We start from the raw sequence: 20,015 nt of genomic DNA on the forward strand, positions 1-20,015 counted from the left end.
ATGGGCATGGCAGGGCCTCATTGATCAAAGCTATGTGGTGTTGAACAGATGAAAATAGCATCAGGGCATCATCCTTTTCAATGTAAAATATTCCCTTTTCAATGGGAACTTTTGTCAAGCAGCAGAGCAGCGCTGTTTTTCAATTTGTTTCTTTTGGTGCACTCAAGAACACACACTGGCGGCCTTTCTCAGTGTGCTCTCTGTTCCAACTCGCCCAATAGTTGTTTGGCAAGATGGTGCAGCCATCATTTTGTAGCTGCAAAACGCAGTTTTGATGTCGGGCAATGGTGCTCTAAGGAGCCAGCACAGCCATTTTACTGTTAACTGCTGAAGCGCTGCTTGGTCATCAATGAGGATTCTGATGAATGTGTCAATGTAGCCCACAATGCAGAGTTAGGTGATTGTTCCAGGGACACAGGGCCCAATTACAGTGGGTGGCAGAGGACGATGTTGTGTATGAGGATAATTAAATTAAACTGAAAAAGATTGCAGAAAAGGTAGAAAGGAAGGATGTGGTAGTACATTACAAGTCAAATGGACTAAGGAAAAGGGAATTATCATTAATAACACAATACACACTTTCATGTGAAAATGAAACAGGACATGAGTTGCCTTGGTGTAGGACAAGACCGCAGTTGCGGGTAGAGGGGACTGTTTTTTATAATGGCGAATGGGTGAAAGTGTTGATGGGATATAGGGAACAGGGTTTGGTGGGATTTTCAGAAGAATTGGCTAGGTATATAAACAATACTTGCTTCAGCACTTGGGGAAAGACATATTCATGCATTGACCTGGATTGATGAAAAGAAGCAACTAGTTCAAATAATGGCCCTCACACATTCATCTTTATGCTTCAGATCCAAACTGAGTGTTAAACTGGACAATAATAAGTCCTGCATGAGGGTAATGGAGCGTCCATACCTACGAGCATGAATGTCTGCACTAATGGATTTTTACTGGGTGTGCGTCACCCGAGCATACACCCACACTGTGGTAGACTTTGTTCCCTTGTTACACTGCATTCAACAGCACTGGTAGTACCACATTCAGACCTTACTTCATTTTGAATTAATGTATTGTTTATCCGGATAAAATCTATTAAATCCATTAAACAAGCACAAAATGCACACATTACACACATTGTAACAAACAAACAAAAAAGAAAAATGTAAACTGATAATATTGATAATACAAGTGTAATTCATAAAAACAATTAAATGTAAAACACTGTTATACAATACATTTTAAAAGAGGGAATATCAAATCACATTACATTTTTAAGCACAGAGGTTCTCACAAACATAGTCTTCTTTAAGATAATCAGCAAAGCCCAAACCACATATGGTGAATCAGCAGAAAGAAGATACAATTAGACCGGACAACATTGTCTACAATTCAACCTCCTAAGCACAGGAAGAATTTACTTGACTAATGTAGTAGTATGCAGGACAAAACAGCACCAGATGCAAAACATCCTCAACTGAGTTCCTGCTGAGTGGGCAACTTGGGCTGTCTAAAATATTCCTTCCACCTGGCATTGTTAGCACTAAGCATTACACAATTGAATCTAGCTCTAGAAATCATCCACCAATCAGATTTTCTCCCACTCCATGTCAGATAGTGCTGTATAGATTCCACACTGCTAATAGCTGCAAGCAATCTGTTAGCATTAGCCTGTAATACATTCGACTCACACTGTTCCTGAACTGTAAGGCCAAATAAGTATGTGTAATGATTTTTGTGTGCAATAGACAGTAAAGTGCAGGAGGAGAAAAGTGCTGGTCTATTCAGCTGGAATAGTTGTCTACTTATAAAAAATCACCAGGGAATTGCATGCCAATCCTCACTGGCTAATAGCATTAATAATAACATGAGTTAACACCCCATAGGCATTAGACCATATGCAAATCCAATGAAGAATTGGAGCCAAACACTAATCATCCTCATAGAAGCCAACATCCAGCTCTGTATGGACTCCGAAGCTGGGGGCTGATCCCGGAAAACCCAAAAGCCTTTTTAAAACATCGATTTTCAAGGCTCTGTGAATCAGACAAGTCCACATAACCCCACAATGACACCCCATAGATTGTTGATGCCTTAGTCTGAGCTATATAAACCTTTAACATCATACAAAGGGATTGATCTTGACACATAGTCATAAAACATGATAATCCCCCCAGAGATTGACTCATCGTAATCTTTTGTTTATATAGGTGGGCTAGGCCAGTACCCTCAGAGGAGAATCGAATGAGCAGGTAGTCTAATTCCTGAACCCTCGGGATAACTGCCCCATTACATACCACAGGGTTCATTTTCACTATCTTTCTTCCTTTGACACAGGCCATTACAGCATGTATTGACCTTAAGGTCTAAATAATTCATAAAATCTGTATAGATCGGGATCAACTTTTGAAGCGCATTAGGGGTGCGAGCAATGAGGACAGTATCATCAGCAAAGTTCAAGAAGGGAAAGGCCCTGCCACCCACTCTAGGGTAATCTGCCTAGGACTCCACATGGGTGCTGTGCAAGCCATTAATGTAAAGAGTGATAAGAACTGGTACCAAATCACGCCCTGGATAACCCCCAGATAGACCTAAAAAAAGTCTCTGCATTGCCCTGCTTCCCAACAGTGCACAGAATTCTGATTTTCCGTATGAATTTCCTGTAACACAAAAAAGGTTTCCCTTGGACAATTCATGGACCCAAGCACGGCCCATAGTTTAGCTCTATTTACCTTGTCAAAGGCTGTGCTTAGGTCCATGAATGCCAGGAAGATAGCTTCTCCCTTATTGTGAATAGAATGTGTCACCAAAAAGTAAAGGTTCATGGCCTGTTCAGCTTTGCCAACCCCAGGTCTAAACACACACAATTTATCATATAGAATGGAATTAGCAGACATCCAAGCTTCAAGGCTCCAACAACAGGCTACCAAATATTCTGAACAACGTGTCCAACAAAGAGATTGACCTATATGATGATGGGTTTGAACAATCACCCTTTTTAAATATAGGGGAAATAATTGCATGCTCCCAAGAGGGGGGACATCAACCAACCTCTAGAAAAGCATCAAAAAAGTGTTAACAATGGAGACAAAAGATCAATAAGATCTTGGAAAAAACATCTGGAATAGCATCCGGCCCTGGGTTTCGATTATGCACTTGATTTCCAATAGGTGCAGCGACCGCCATCAATGTCAAAATCAGAGATGAGCACATTTTATACTAACACGTGAATTCCTGGGACCTTGATGTAGATTGGAAAAGTGATCAACCCAAGACCTGGCATCCACATTAGTCCCAAAACACCCTTCTTGTATGTTTATATGGGGATCCCTTGCCACAAACTCTGACAATTTCTCTTCATTGAACCAGGCATATTAGATTGATTTCTGTTCTTAAAATCAATCTGGTAACACTGTGAATAATCCCTCATTAGTTCAATGAAGCTGGAGGCAACATACACAGCATTAGAATCACTCTCCAAGGAGTCCAAAATCAATGGGCTTTTCTTGGCCAACACTTTGTGATGTATTTTAGCCCCTTCAATCCTAGCCCATATAATTCTACTTTTGCAGGCGGGATTAAAATCACCCAGATCTAAATGGCCTTTAACAACTCCCCATTGCAAACTAAATAACCCTAAGAGTCTTAAAGAGATAGGGTAATGATCACTGCATGGATTCCCTACCACCTCAAATCCATACATCAAGTCCCAATGTCTAAGAGAAAGACATAAATAATCAATAGTGGATGATCCTTGATGATTCCTAAATGTAGGAAGGCCTGGGATATCCAAGACCCTTCCATTTATAATACGCAAACCCAACTCAATGAGCCAAGTGGAAAATTGGCACCCCTTAGCACAGACCTGCAGGTTCTGCATCCGGGGTTGCAGAATTTTCAAAACCAAATCCTCCACCTAATCAAATAAGGCTTCTGGAATGCCATTATCCATCTCCACTTAAAATCTCCCCCAATTGAAGCACTGTGTTGGAGTTCATTTTATATATTTATTGTTCCTCCATGAAGAATTTGAATGTAGACAATCTATTCATATCTTCTTTGTGCGGGCTGTTATAAAAATGCAAAATTCCTAAACGGACAACATTAGAGGTAGAAAAAACAATCATTTGCAAGTAATCCAAATTGGTATCAAAGACCTCCACCCTACAATCAAGGGATGCCCTTACCAATGTTGCTATAACATCATAGCATCATGCTATCTTAATCTTATTGGCAGGAACAGCATAAGACACAAAACCATTCCTTTATGGGGCCTCCTTCGCTCATGTTTCCTACAGAAGTATCACCTCATATTGTTTTAAAAAGCTCAGGGTATCTGGGTTTAAAAATGTAGCCCCAGCCTCAGCTATGTTCCATGAAAGGAAGAGGAGTGAACCTGGACTTTGTATATCATTTTGGTCTATTCACTGCACTGAACCAGCAACAACCATCTCCAGAACTTTGAGGTCCGTAGGAGAGGCTGATGGAACATTCAGTCAATCAATCTCCTTAATAGTGAACAAGATGTCATAGCGTTTAGAAACCGGAACCACTGCTTCCCTCCCTGATTTATGGCACCCCCTTCAACTGAGGATCCTCCCCTGGATTCAAAATGGGGAAATTATTTGAGAGAGACAAAACAAAACTGTCATTGCCATAGCCCTTATCTACCCCCTTACAAATAAAGGGGTGTAATATAGTGGGCCTAATGTAACCCCTACCTGGGTATAAAAAAAGGCCAATGGGACAAGATTACTTCAAAGTAAATGACCATTTGGTTTGAGCCCTCTAGACAAATTAGAATTCATCAGATGGTTATGTAAAACATGATTAGCAAGGGTGACTACAATGCAGTCACAGTCTACCAACTTTTCTGTCAAACCAACCCACCTAACCTTTCTAGCTATCCAAATCTCTTCGGGGTTAATGCTATGTCCTATCAAATTCATGTTCACTCAAGGACTAGTATTTTTAAATCAGGAAAACGGTGGATTTCATACTCCCTATGGATAAGATGGGAACATCTAATATCACACCAACAAGGGGAGCAGCTGCGGGCGGCAGATGGAGGACCTCTGCATCCGCCCGACTAATACAAGTGGGTGATGGTCTGATTTCCTAATCTCACCCAGAGAATTTACCTTCCTCTGAGAGCAGATGTCAACCACCACACTAACTAGATGTTTAACACTTGATAACCCATATTTGGCTATACCAGCGGTAGCGGCATAACTCTGGGTCTCCCTACAATCTGACCCCAAAACCTTGGTGTTTCCCTGGACTATGGAGGTTAACTCCAAAAGTCCCTTCCTAAGCTCCCTGATTGAATAATCCATTATAGCAAGGGTATGCATCATCCCTTGTTTGAATGTTTGTAAAAAAAAATTAGGACAGGGCTTGGCTTCTTATCCGCCACTTCCTCTCCCCACTTTGACAGAAAACAGTCCTGCTGAGAAAGAAAGTAATGTATTGGGCTGAACATCATTTTCTGAACATTATGCTCTTCGAGGCATGTATCACTAAAAGGACCCTGAACATGCAAAGAAGTTGTCGCAATAACGATTATTGGTCACAGGAATCCACAGATAGATTAACGGAAGTAGCTATGGAGTTTCGCTTCGTTAGCAAAGCAGCAGCATTTTTTACATTGCTTCTTGCACAAAGTGTTCAAACTGCTGCCAATGCTAAGTGGCTTCAGATTACTAGGCATGAGCTACTGCAGCTAGCAAATGGGACCGAAATGGGGATGAAAGCTATGAGGGAAGAGTTGAGGAGAGTTAGATTGAACACCCTGCAGAATAGATATGTGATTACAGCTATGGAAGGAGGAGTGGGTGCAAAGTTCAGAAGTAGTTATTGCACATTCGTACCATCAAACGATGTCGAAAATGGGAGCATATCTGAAGCTATGAAAGCACTCCATACACTCCACACTACTATGGAAAAAGACACAAGCTGGGTGGTGAAATAGGACTTATGTAATAAACATTTTTTTTGGTAATCTGCCTGGTTCAGTTATACTGTGAAAGTGATTGTTCCAATCCTCGAAGTGGTTCTCATCACTCTCTGTGCATGTCAAATGGGGTTGGGGCTGGGGTATTGTACACATTTTGGGCTATAGGGAAATCTATGATGTCACTGTCAGTACAGAGGTCCAGGGGCACTGCCACACCCCTCTCGAGACATGTTCATACGCAGACAGATAAATGGAATGGTCATGTTCAATACTGTATAATTCAGATAGGGTATCCAATTGAACCTCTAGGAACACTTTCTAATCCACCTCCAGATCCGGAAAATTACACTGAGCATTGGGTATATTGTTATGCCGATGGTGATTGTACTTTCATGACATGTAATCCCGAAGAGTATGCAGCACAGGGGGAAGGCTTATGTGTGTGTGGTTTTTAAGATCTGGAATTTTATTTATGCTGTTGGGCAGAAAGCTTCAAGCAGCCAAGGTTAGGATCGGAAAGTATGCCAAAGTTTTTCCAATTGATTGTTGCAAGGGAGGCAGTTCTCGGGCCTGAAATGAGACTGGAGACGTCAAGTGCCTTCCTAGACAATAGGCGAATGAATGCACAATGATCATGAAGGACAGTGTTGGATGTGTGAGTAGGTCCCAGAACCAGTAATGTCATACATACAGAACTAGGCTGTGAACATAGTGCCGACCCATTTAATGCAGGACACATAGGGCCTCATTACGAGTTTGGAGGTAGCCATGCAGTTTTTAGCGGCAAACTTGGGTCCGGGTCCCGCAAAATGAGACTTACCGGAGCAATTCGACCTTGGAGGGCCCGGTAATTCCCTTTCGCGGGACCCGAACCCGGTACGTCCCCATTCCCATTTGAGCCCCCATAGATCTCAATGGGGAGGATGCCAACAAGCATCCTGTACTGCTAGCGGTCCCGCTATGCATGTCTAGTCTGGACAGGCGTACAGAGCGGGACCCGCTGCATAACTCTTAATGGGGCGGCCCGGTATGAACGGTGCCCGTCCCTTTCTGGCACCGTTCATACTGCGACCGCCCTCGTTGTAAAGAGGCCCATAGTCTTGAAGTAAGAGTGACTTGAACCATTTTATAAATGAACAAAATTAATCTTCACAAGGAGCACCTCAGTCACGTTTCCTTTATGCAGCTATTCATTGTGTCCAGAGTTGGCAACATGTATTGAGCCGGGTGTTGCAGAATGGGCAGGTACAAGGGGTGAGAATCTGAAGGGACCAATTAGGGAATGGGGATTGCAGTGATCCGATGCAACAAAGTTTGTGACCTCACCGATTACCACTCGCTGTATCATTGGCCCGTCTCGGAGGGATGCTACAGTCTAAGCTGGCTCACAGACCATTGTCCAATTAGTACAGAGCTTTTTATCCAGTACACCCTGAAGAGTGCCAACCGATGATCGCTATGCATTTTTGCAGAATAGGATAGTTACAGTTATGTTTTAGGGGTGGTATTTTGTTTGTCACAAAAAGGAAAACTACCAGTAGAATTAGTTATTGTATGTTCTTGAGGGTGTTAATAATGAACAGTCAATGGGAATATTAGAATTAGAATTAATGTTGCATTTGGAGAATATGCTAATCCTGCAGCTTTATGCCTTAAATATTGTAAACCGGAGTGCGCATGTTGAGATGTTCAGCAGTTCAGTTCCACAGGCTGTCTGACTTTCCCTGCCAATATTTGCAAATATAATAGTGTTTTTCTTGCAATTGTTGCACTCCTTTTTTGATTTTCTTTCTCCTTATTTTTGGATTACATTTGGGTCATTGTCCGTGAATATTTGGAGCCCTATCGAGATCTGCAGTACCCCCTAAGGACTGGGGACTCCCCACCGCACATCTCGGAGGCCTGGTGCCGGCCTGTAGAGACCAGATTTTGTTTGCACCAACTGAGGAGGTGAGCACACACTGAGTTACTCAAAAGTCTGGATTATTTTCGGGACATTGCCACTGAACAACCTGCATATCCAGTTTGAGATCAGGCAAGATTGATTTTTTCCAAAATTGCCGGCCATCCGAAATGTATCTTGCTGCACAAACAGAAAGCATGGCAAATGGTCTCCTTGATTCTCCACACGTCCAACAAATGTCAGCAGCATAAAACTTTTCCTTGACCATCCTACAAGTGGCCCTATGGCTTTTCATCCAAATTCATCCAAATAATGTGCTAGAAAGCTAGCCATTTCAACCCAATATTTAGAATTACAATGAATCCAATGTGATTGTGCAGAATTCCAAGGGAAATACTTTGCCATCCATGCATGTCTCAACCTCCCATAGAAACTAACTGTGAGTCCATGTTCAGCATCACGAATGGTTATTCTGGGAGATATTTGTGTGGTGGGTATACCAATGTTCAAAAATGGCTAGAAAGGGCTAATTAAGCCATTGTGAAATGCAGACAAATAAGAGGAATTCCCACATACATGGGTTAATCCTGGATAAGAAATACATAATTGTGCAAATTCAGAAGAAAATCTGAAATGTACAGTCTCGGGAGGTTAGCTCATGGGCAACACACTCACCTTGGAAACAAGACGACGCAAAGCAAGACAGGTTCGATACCTGTGTCCACGCTTAGAAACCTCTGGGTATTAAGCGTGTTATAAATAACTAATTACAATTACATCTCTGCGAAAGGATGCAGAGGTGGGTGTGCTGTAAATGTTGTATTCTCCTTTACAAAGAGATGAAGTTCTAAGTTGTGAAACATCACCATTATACCATGACTGCAGCTAACAACAATAGGCAATCACGATGTGCAATCAATACCTGCAGGTTTCTTGCAGTCAATGCCTGCAGTTTTCATCGCCTGCTACTTTAAAGCCTCTTCTTTTGACCTGTGCCCCGGCCCATCAGCCAGTCCTTAGAGTTAATCTCAGACTTGAACAATATGATGTAACATTTTGGAAAAAATATACAGGAAACCAAGGAGGAACTGGAAGACAAGATGGCAAAGATCTCCATGGCCACCATGTACTTTCCACGGGTGCTGAGGTAAGCGGGAATAAATGAGAGCCAGACACTGAGGAAGGAGAGCATGCTGAAGGTGATGAACTGGGCCTCATTGAAGCTGTCAGGAAGTTTTCGAGCAAAAAATGCCACTATTAAACTAATGGTGGCCAGAAGTCCAAGGTATCCCAGCATGCACCAGAAAGCAAGTGGAGATCCTTCATTGCATTCAAGTATTAAAGTTCCCGGTTTAGTGAGAACATTATATTGTGAAAAAGGAGGAGAGACAATTGTCCAACAGATACAGATAAGTGCCTGAATAAGTGCACCTGTACCAATGAGGACATATGAAAGTTGTGGACCAACCCATCGCTGTAAGTCACTGTTTGGTTTGGTGGCATTGAAAGCAATGACTACAATGATGGTTTTGGCCAAGATGCAAGTGACAGAAAGAGCAAAAATAATACCAAAGGCTGTCTGACGTAGAAGACATTTCTCCAATGTTGGATAACCAATGAATGCCAGCGAGCAGAGAAAGCACATGGTAAGCGATAGAAGCAGGATGTAGCTAAGAGAGCGATTATTAGCTCTTACAATGGGAGTCTTCCTGTAGCGAATGAACAGTCCAAGGATTATAACTGGTATAATGGAAAACAAAAGACTGGTCGCTGCCAACATGGCTCCCAAGGGCTCCCCATAGCAGAGGAACTCTATGCGCTTCGGGATGCAGTTATCCTGTTTTTCATTGGGCCATTTATCCCATGGGCACTTTGAGCACTTGATAGAATCTGAAATAGGGAACAAACATGTGAGTGATACAACTATATTTCCTTAGGGCCTCATTAGGACCCAGGCGGTAAGGGGTTTACGGCGGCATAAACAGCGCCGACCCTTACCGCCTGATTCCGAGGTCCCTTAGCGCCATGGAGGTTTTAACACCTGCTTTTAGCAGGTGTTAAAATCCATGGCGCTAAGGGACCTTGTTGTTAATTACGCCACCGTAATTTACGGTGGCGTAATTAACGCCTTCCCCACTCCCATTATGCCCTATGGGGCAAAAATGGGAATGGGGAAGGGTAAATGGGTTAATGGGGACTTACCGCCCCACTCACCTCGGAATGGGGCGGTAAGTCCGCCAACCACCATGGCGTAAACTTAGTTTACGCCATGGTGGTAAAGGTACGACCCAGGCGGTAACTTACCGCCTAGGTCGTAATGAGGCCATTAGTCTCTAGAAAGCCCCATTATGATATCACAAAACAGCAGATAAACTCACCAGTCTGATTTGAAATCTCCCCTTGAGGACATGACACACACTGGAAGCAGCAGCGAGACTGTCCTTTTGTAGCAGATTTTCTAAATCCAGGTGGGCAGCCTGGGCTGCACACAGAGATGGGCACCTAGGTAAAAAAAGACAATGGCAACACAAGTTACTGGCTTATTGGAAACATTCAAAAACAAATTAATTGCTCATCTCGGCAGACTTTACTTCATTTCCCATCATCCTCTGATGTCATTCCATTTGGTTTGATTTGATTTGATCATTTATATTGTGCTAGTTCCTCAGGAGGACCAACCGGGCAGAAGCTGCATCTGGGCGTGGATGTTAGATAACATGAACCATTAAAAAGCCACTAATAGAACTCAAGTGAAAAGATAGGTTTTGAGTTTCTTACGAAATACTTGAAAAGAGTTTGTATTCTGAAGACCAAAACAAAGGATAAACAATCAGATTACTACGTGCCTAAATTTACTGAGCATACCCCCTCAGACCATTCCCTCCCCTTGCTCCCCTTGCCCCCAATCCCTGCCCTCTTTAGAAGATCGTACCTCCTTCAGCTTTACCCAAGTGTCTAGCCTAGAATTGCTGTCCACCCTGAGTACTATGCGCCTGACGGCCGGGCCAGATAATGTAATCCCCCCAAAAATGCTCCTAGGATATTTTCTCCCCATTCTTGGCAAGATTTATGAAAGCCTCCATTCGTACGCACTCAGTCCCGGACTGTATTAAAAATGTCACTGTTATCCCACTCCTAAAAAAAAAAAACAGGACTGGACCCCAATGACTGCAACATTTTCTTGAAGGTCTTATAGATAAAGAAGATATTCAACAGATTCAGACTTTTATCGAATCCATCACTATCTTACATCCAAGACAATGCCATCGCAAACCCAACTCACTCCACCTGTGGCATTCCACATGGAGCATGTATGTTCCCGATACTGTTCAACTGATACATCTTATCTCCATGCAGCCTCCTAGGAGAATCTGGAGTATTTTGGACCAATCATGCAGACGCCACTCAATTGGTCCTGTAGATCTCTCGGGATTAGGCAGCCGACAGATTAGTCCTCCAAAACATCTACAATCAAGTGGATGCCTGGATGGTAGACATTTGGATGTGCTTCAACAAGGGCACATCTGAGCTCCTTATTTTTGGCTCCCCCCAAGCTAGGGCTAAACTTCCTGATTGCTACCAATCCTTTTCCATCCAGGACTGTAACATTCAAGTAAAGAAGAAAATTAAAACACTCATTATGCAACTTGACTGTACCCTGAGCGCAGAGTCCCATGTGAACTTGGTTGTCAAAAACAGCTTGTACAATCTGAACTGCTCAGGAACATTCGCAGGTACCTTAATGAGGACAATTCAGCCACCATCGCCTGGGCAACTATCCTATCAAGAATAGATTATTGTAACGCGCTCTTAATAGGTGCTGATAAAAAACGTATCCAGTGCCTACAAACTGCCCAGAATGATGCAGACCGGATTGTAATAAAAGTTCAGAGAAAGTGCCACATCTCGACTCACCAGCAGGGCCTACACTGGCCCCCTGTCACGGCCAGCTGTTAATTGAAAGCGGGGACTTTACTACATAAGTACCTCTATGAGAAATCCCCTAGCTACCGGAAGTCAATTACTTCATGGTATGAATGTCTACCATCTTTTAGATAGAAAAACACCAAGCTTGTTGCTCGACCCTCTTTTAAGAAATCAAAAAGACTGGGCAGATCCTTTTCAAATTGCTCAACCAAAATCTAGAATGGCTTCCCTACAACCTTGAGAACAGACGCAAATATCAGAACTTTTAAAAAAACATTGAAAACCTTCCTCTTTGAGTAGATCCGACCTGATCCTCACCTCTTTCCCCTCCTAACGTCCTGTGCTTACTGTTGTCTTGTGTGTAAATGTGTGCCCATAAATACATAAATAAACAAATGAATGCCCGAGGACCAAAGACAGAAAAACATCTGTCGTCTTCACGGATGAATTAGATGACGGCACTGTCAGTAGTTTTTGAGCAGAAGAGTGAGTGGCCTTGATAGTTAGGGGTGATGTTTGAAGACAGATACAAAGTTGCCAGACCGTGAATACACTCAAAAACAACACAAGTTATGTTAAAATGATCCTTTGATGTACTGGGAGCCAATGAAGTGACAGGCAAAAAGAGAACACTGATAAAGTTTTGTGTGGACTAAATAGAAGTCTGACTGCAGTGTTCTGAGCAGTCTACAAACCATACATTTTACCTCCTGGGATCCCAGGTTAAAAGGCCTTACAAAAGTCGAGCTTGGAATTAACCAGAGCGCCAACAACTACTGGTCTATCCTTATCTGAAATGAGAGGTAGGACAGTGCACAGAAGTCGTATCTGTTAATAAATGGATTCAAGCATTTTGCTAATCTGTAAATTGTAGGTCAAATTAGACTATCATAAACAGCTTAGGTTTTTTACTTTGTGAGAGAAGGCTGTAGGCAGGTTTTTAGAGGGGTTAAGTTAAAGCTTGTTAACTTACATCCAACTTTTGATTTCCTGGGCACATTCACAAATTCCTTGTATTGAATCTGTTGTTTCATTAATTCAAACATATATCTGAGTATCGGCTGCATAAGAGTGATAACTCATCTCAAATTTAGTGAAGATACCCAGTAGTGGTCGAATGTCAATACTGAATAACAAAGGTGACAAATAGGACCCCTGGAGAACACCACAAGGGACTGTAAAAGATGAGGAACAAAAAGGAGCTATTTTCACCTGCTGGGTCTGATCTGAAAGAAAAGAAAAAAACATGTTAACAAGTGATCAGACATACAGCCAACGTCAGACTGCCTGGAATTAAGGATGTCAAAGTCAGCTGTGTAAACTGCCCTCGAAAGGTAGAGCATGACCGCCAGGCTTGGTTCAACCTCATTGGCAGATTTCAATATATCATCAAATAATGCAAAAAGTGTTGTCTCAGTAGCATGGCAAGGCCTAAAGCCTGATTGAAATGTATCAAGAAGATCTTGAGCCTCCAAAAACCTCTGTAGTTGATTGGTGGCAACTTTTTATAACATTTTGGCTGGCCATAAAAGACCAGTTATTGGGTAACAATTCTCTAGTACATTATAATCCAATGTGGGTTTGTTCAATAGTGGAGTTAGAAATTATTTCTTAAGCTCTGAAGGGACCATGCCCTGTGCAAAGGATGAGTTGACAAACCTAGTAAAAAATCACTAAGATCATGAGCATGGCAAATTGCCAAACAAGCGACAATGGGATCATAATTAAAATGTGACGATTTAAGACTTGTAATTAAAGAAACAATTTCCATTGATGAAAATGGAGCAAGATTCAATTTCTCGACAACATAAACAGATTCGGGAGAAACAGGGTCAGCGGTAGAGAGATCTGCATCAATATTCAAGTGAATAGTACCGACTTTATTCATGAAAAACTAATTAAGATCATTTGCAAACTTAAGAAATGGGGAAAGAGACGTAGAAGTGCACAGAGGATTTGACAAATTTAGTATAAAAGTATAACATTAAAAAAATATATATATATTCAACTTTTAAAAAAACGGAAGCTCCAACGGACTTTCAATTTCCGAAATGATCTGTTCAGTCCATCATGATTAGACTGACAGTGCATACATCCTGTTTTTAGATGGTCAACCTATGCAGAATGATAAACAAAGCACCCTTATCCAAAATGGCTGTGAACTCTAAACACCAATTTCCCAATCGTATCTAGCCACTGACGCACTGCATTGAAGCAAGCTTCCCATTCCAATATGACTTCGAGGAGTGGGCTGTCATTTAGTATTTCTGTCTATTTGTGTTCCTTCCCGTGGATAATGGAGCAGGGTGTCCAAGGGGTGCTCGTGCGTGCCCTGCGAGAAGTGGTCAGCAACAGCAACAGGCAGTGCCTGCGGCAGAAGGAGAGCTTCAAGGCACACTGTGTCAAGTAAGAAAGCTATGCCTATTATTTAGAAGGGATGGTTTTGGTGGCAAAATCTAACTTTATAGAGAAGGGCAATGCAGGTGCAAGAATTCTGTCACACGTTGTGCAGTACAACAGATTTGAACCGATCAGTGCTCTCTGAACAATGAACATTTTCACTTACTGCACAAAAACCCAGACTCGTTTAGAGTGGCAAAGGTCACTTTAATGTGACAGGTCAAAGCTTACAAATAACCGCTTACCTGGCTCCCTGGCCTTACAAACTAACAAACTATTTTAAACAAACCAATTAATAACTAACACATTCATTTCCCCAACAATTAAATAATTAAATAAATACATAAATCCACTTCCTCCCTAACCATCCCTTGGTCCCTACCGTCTCCTTACCAATTCTCAAGGCGTCCCGTTTTCTCCCCGGGGCCATGCCCCTTCAGGTTCAATACCTGTTCCCCCGGGATAGCCCATTTGTGCAAACAGAACCACCCTCCTCCTTTCCCGTGCCATCCCCCCACTGTGCTTCCCTCCCCCACATCTAAAGGGGCCATGCCCCCGGCACCAGAAAAGCCCTTCCCCGAGGTGTTCTTTCTGCGCCACCCACCCCCCACCATTCCTTTCTACTTCCAACTCTTTACCATATCTCTCACCAACCAGGTCAATTCCAACAAATAATGACTATTTCCAAAAAACGGACAACTGGACACCATCCTCTCTAAATATCATGAGGCCTTCATAAACTATTTCTTTGTGGTCCAAACCTGTACCGCCGCCGAGGCGCCAAACTTTACCATTTCTCTGTTTATCCCCTTCCTTGCCCGGTCTATCGCTCCCTCACTTTTCGCTCCCCTCCAAACTCCCTGTGGCAACAACTTAGTCCAAACTACACATGTTTGAGGCCACATTTCTCGGACCCCTAGCAAATCACTTTTATTTTTCTAATGAGAGCCACACCTTTATCTCTTACGAGGTCATTTTCCCCCTGCAAGAATGATCACCCCCTCTGGAGACCCCTAGCGTTCCCTCAACCCCTCCAACATAGGCAGCAGCTGATCCCAGTGAAACCCCCCTAAAACTGAACCATTTTACCAATGGCACTTTGTAGCTGCAACCCAATTGCCTGCCAAAAGACCCTTTTCTCTTCCTCCTTCCCTGCCCACTTAACAAAAGCGTGGCCCACAAACCAAGGTTGCGGCATCTCCCCCGAACTCCGCGCAGCATTTGAAAAAGAAATTACAATGTCACTTTCCATTCACCACCACCCCACCACATTCCACCCTACCCTAGACCCCTGACCATATTCCAAACAGCCCCCTTTACCCAAGCCCTAATATACCCTGTACTTCCCAGACCTCCACCGTCCTAAAGTCTTCACCTTATGAACCGATAAGCCCCAACCAGCTAGTTTCAGGTGCCTTACCCATCCTAAATCAATGAATTCCACACCCCTAACCTTTCCCACACCACTAGTAACACCTTCCTCATGAACCCATCCTGCTGGCCATCTCCTTATCCCTCTACGGAAACACCCCCGTTCCTCTCCTACCTGACGCCCTATATTTTGCACTTTTCACACCTATCCTTTAAACAATGCACCTAATCTCACGTAGACCCCCTTTCTCCTCTATCCTATTACCCTCCTGCTCACCCTTGCCCCCCACCATCCGTCACCTTCCTACTATGGCCCTGTGTTGCCCACCCTGCACCGGGGGCCCACGTGCACCCCTGTCCATGCAGGCCCTTTTCTTTATTACTCCTCTCAGCCACTGCACCAGGGGCCAAACCTGTGCCCCGTCCATGCAGTCCATTCCATATAACTTAATCTTCCAGCTCCTTGCGTCCATTACCCCATGTTTCCCACCTGCACCAGGGACCCTAGTGCACTCCCGTCCATGCAGGCCCCTTTTCTTCTTTACTCCTCACCACCGCTGCACCAGGGGCCAAACCTGCGCCCCCGTCCATGCAGTCCAATCCATATAACTTACTCTTGCAGCACCTTGCTTCATTACTCCATTTTTCCCCCAGCTGCACCAGGGGCCCTAGTGCACCTCCTTCCATGCAGTCCCATCTCTTCATTCCCCCCAGCTGCACCAAAGCTCAAATGAGCCAATTTCCTGCTGTGCTGTGCATACTCAATTCCCGCCCTATCCTGTGCCATGTCTCCTGCGAACCAGGGCTACTACTGCACGCTCGAAGTTGCGATAACCTCTTAACCTACGTCAGTCTCTCCGTATTTACTCTGTCGCCATCCCCCTAAAGCTTACTCACCTTGTCGTGCGGCAAGCGTGAGGGCTTCGCCACCGTCGTCCATGCCCTCGAAATGACGGCCACCACCCCTTAACATTTTCCACAGTTACATCCCCCCTATGGCCCTCGCCTGCCCTACCTAAGTGTCTTCCTACTCACCCCTCTCCTACCCCCTTGGAATCTCCTCACAAACCTCTCATCAAACCCTCTGCCACCTCCTCCTTTTCTGATAAACTGAGCCTGACCTACCAGAACACCCCAATTTAACTGGCATGCGGTCCTTCCCCCCTCACCGCTTTGCCCCGCTCCTCGCCCTGTCCCACTGTCCCCTGCCTGAAAACAATATGTAACCGGATGCCGACCCGCACACCTGCTGCACTCATGTTTAAATTTGCACATCAACCTCGTGCAGCCTTCTTTATTGAAAGCCCAACATGCTGCTGAGGGCTGACCCCTGCCTCCTACTCCCACTCTATCTGGGGCATGGCGACCAAGAAAGGGCTGGTAAGGCACGGGTAAGCCGCTTGCCGTGTGTACCGTTGAAGCTGGCCTTGTTAGTGCCATACATTGTAGCCACAGATCCATGTCTATTTCCCCCCAAACAGCCTGACTGTCCTCAGCCATTCTTGCTCTGAATTCCTCATCATGACGCACCCACGCAAAGCCCCCGAAACTTGTAAACGCCTTCCTGATCACATCCATATATTTTAGCATAGTCACACATCGCTCCGGAAATTTCTCACAATAGACACTGCCGTAAATAATAAACGCTGACGTCCAGTTTTCAATTGTCACTGGCACTCTTGGGCGGGAGGCCAACTCTTTCTCCTCTTGATTAGAACCCTCCTTTGCTCTCACTTCCCTATGAAACAGCTTAAACACATCCACAAATTCCCCTGCCTGAATCTTATCCTTAGTCGCTGCCATCAAATGCGTCCCCAACGGTTTCGTGAATCCCATGTAAGGTAGCTTTTTCTCCTTCCCCTTCACTTCACTTTCTGTTTCTTTTGAAACCTGAACTGCAAGCACCAATGGCTCAACCACCTTGTCTGTTTGTACTTCCACCGAGCAATTTCTTTTTTCACCCACCAAGGCTCCAATAGCCTGTACACCAATCTCTCTCCTTACCCCTTGCAGACCAGACCCTTCATTTCCTGTCCCCGTTCTCGTATCCCCCCTCTGCCATGCAGTTGACCAGTCCCTTTCCCGCTCACCTCTTTCCGACCTGTCATCTCCTGTCTGCGGTCTGGCCTCCACTCCAATGCTCCTCATCTCCTTTCTTACTGGGCACCTACTGCGGGGACAAAACAGGTCAGCAGTCTCACCCAGCAAATTGTTCCCCTGACCTGTTGCCCCCCAAACCTCCGGTTCCCGTCTTTCACAATACCACCTCAAACCCCTTCTTTATTCCCCCTCCTCCTTATTGTCCTATAACCTTCAACCTCCCACTGCCCCATATATTCCTCCATTCCAACTTCATCATCCCTGAAATACCATTGCCGATGAGAGCCCATTCTCGGGTTGCTTAGATCCTCCTCTTGTGAGGCCGGGGCGTCCGCCCCGCTACTCCTTTGCCGTCTTCTCGGTGGGGCCGCAGAAACCCCTTCCTGGTCCTCTTCTCTCGAGCGAGGTGTGCTCTCCTCCACCCTGTGGTGCTCCTTGCTAGGGGCCGTGCTGCGCTCTCTAGACTTTCCTCGCGCCGACCGAGGAGGGCCCCTCTCTTGCCCCTCTGCCCTGTCGCCCCCCTCTGCGCCCCATGTATCCCCCCGTCGTGGCTCCCTAGACCTACCCCTTTTTGGAAACCCCTAACATCCCCTAAATCCCCCATATCAATATTAACCCCCCTCTCTGGCTCCCCACCCAAATGCATTTCTCCCCTGGATGCTCTCCTGTCAATCTCCCTCCTCATCTTCCTGCCCCAGGATTCCCAACTCTCCCTTCTCCCCACCGGGGGGGGGTGCAAGCCAACACTGCCGCCAGAGCCCCATCTGCTGCTGCTCTACGCTGCGGCCTACCCCCACCTACCTCCTCTTCTCCCGTGACCTCCACCACCGCCCCCTCCAAATGGCCTTAGATGGCCTGCTGATAATTTCAAGGGCCTCCCTCAGAGCCCTGGCATCCACCACTCCCTTCTTACTGGCTTCTGACCCAACATGGTGCATCCAAAATATGGCAGCGCACTACAAATATGCCCTGTAAAATAGCCACCTAGCTGCACTAAAACTCCCGAGCAAGCACCTACCCATGGACAACTTCCCCTTAACTAATGTACCCCGTAACAAAAGGGGGCACGCCAAAATTAAAGTTCTTCTACCCGAAATAATTAAACACTCTTCAAGTACATACTAAATCAATTATAACAAAATGTAATTTTTTTTTTATCTTGGAAAAAAAAAACACCCTAGTACTTGTACCACCTAAAAATTCCACAGAAACCAGGCTGCCCTTGCACAAAAGGGGGCAGGGGAGACAGAAGCGGCAAAAAACACTACCTTCTAGCTGAGCAATGCAGAAAACACTCAGCTCAGCCCACCCTTCCTAAGCTCCTAAACTGTCAAAATTGCCAAAAATGCCCCCAATGCCAGTCTGCTTTTATACCAAAAAGAGGGGTGGCAAAAGATAGGAAAAAACAATGCACACTGGCTGGGAAACGGAGCACACTCACAAATAAAGCAGTGCGGTCCCTTTAAGGGATCTGCACTGCCTCCCTACGACCTCAGCCAGCTACTGCGCAATGCGCTTCAAAGTAGAGAAGAATGATGGGAACAAGGACTGCTTGCTCCCCGGCGCCTTTAAAGTGTTATTAGGAGCGGGACAGTTACGGTGGCGGATCTCATCTCATTGCCTGATAAAAACTCCCAGGGAGCCTCACAACCGCTGCACTCTCCTCCCAAACACATCCTCCAATAGAAACGGCAAGAAACTGCTGCTCACGACGTAGAAAAAACACAGCTTTGCAATTATGAAAACACTGTGGCCACGACGAGGCTCTAGGAACCGGGCAGACCAACGGCGCCTTGAAAGCACGGTAAAATGGAGGTACCTTATTTACAGTACCTCCGACTAAAAAGTTACAAACTCTGACCAAATCCTCACCTCCACGTCAAAAACCCCTTCACAGGCCCAAAAGGGAAGGCTTGGGAGCAGGCGACCATGACTTCTCAATCTCAAGTCCCCAACCGTCGCCTGCTTCCCGAACCTTCCTTGACCCTTAAATAACTCATGCAGTGGCGCTCTACGCGCAGGCCACCTCGCTGGCCTGTGCAGTGCCAAAATAACCCCGGGGGGAAAGGCTTCGGGTTCCCCCTGGAATACCCCGTTTACTGGCATAAGACACACACATCCAACAAGAATAAATGAAGTTGGCGGCAAAATACCAACGGAATGAACCCAACATCACTGGCAATTGTCAAAAGCTTTTTCAGCTTGACTGGAAACGCTCCATAATGCTCATGCATTGGGAGCACATATACAGAAATACTGAATCCTTTGTGCTACCCCCATGTCATGGGAGAGAGACATCCAGTCCTTTTCCCTTGGAATATCTACAAGTAAAACAACAAGAATGGATGATTCACT

General features: G+C 44.8%; 1 protein-coding gene across 1 annotated transcript; it reads right to left on the minus strand.

Moving 5' to 3' along the window:
• Positions 1 to 8,832: 8,832 nt before the first annotated feature.
• On the minus strand, positions 8,833 to 16,500 carry LOC138465923 (vomeronasal type-2 receptor 26-like). Its single transcript, XM_069607226.1, has 4 exons — positions 16,458 to 16,500; positions 13,002 to 13,015; positions 10,241 to 10,364; positions 8,833 to 9,752 (listed from the first exon to the last, which is right to left on the minus strand). The coding sequence occupies exons 1-4, from the start codon at positions 16,498 to 16,500 to the stop codon at positions 8,833 to 8,835; spliced, it is 1,101 nt and encodes a 366-aa protein (XP_069463327.1).
• Between the last annotated feature and the right edge of the window lie 3,515 nt (positions 16,501 to 20,015).

Source organism: Ambystoma mexicanum, chromosome 1p (assembly GCF_040938575.1).
Source record: "Ambystoma mexicanum isolate Mex_15411 chromosome 1p, UKY_AmexF1_1, whole genome shotgun sequence".
Classification (NCBI taxonomy): Eukaryota; Metazoa; Chordata; class Amphibia; order Caudata; family Ambystomatidae; genus Ambystoma; species Ambystoma mexicanum.

Bases quoted from the DNA above. Each gene is read 5' to 3' on its own strand.
- LOC138465923 (XM_069607226.1), bottom strand. From the start codon at position 16,500: ATGGACGACGGTGGCGAAGCCCTCACGCTTGCCGCACGACAAG. The intron at 9,753-10,240 runs GTGAGTTTATCT...TCCCTATTTCAG, and splicing joins GGAGATTTCAAATCAGACTG to ATTCTATCAAGTGCTCAAAG.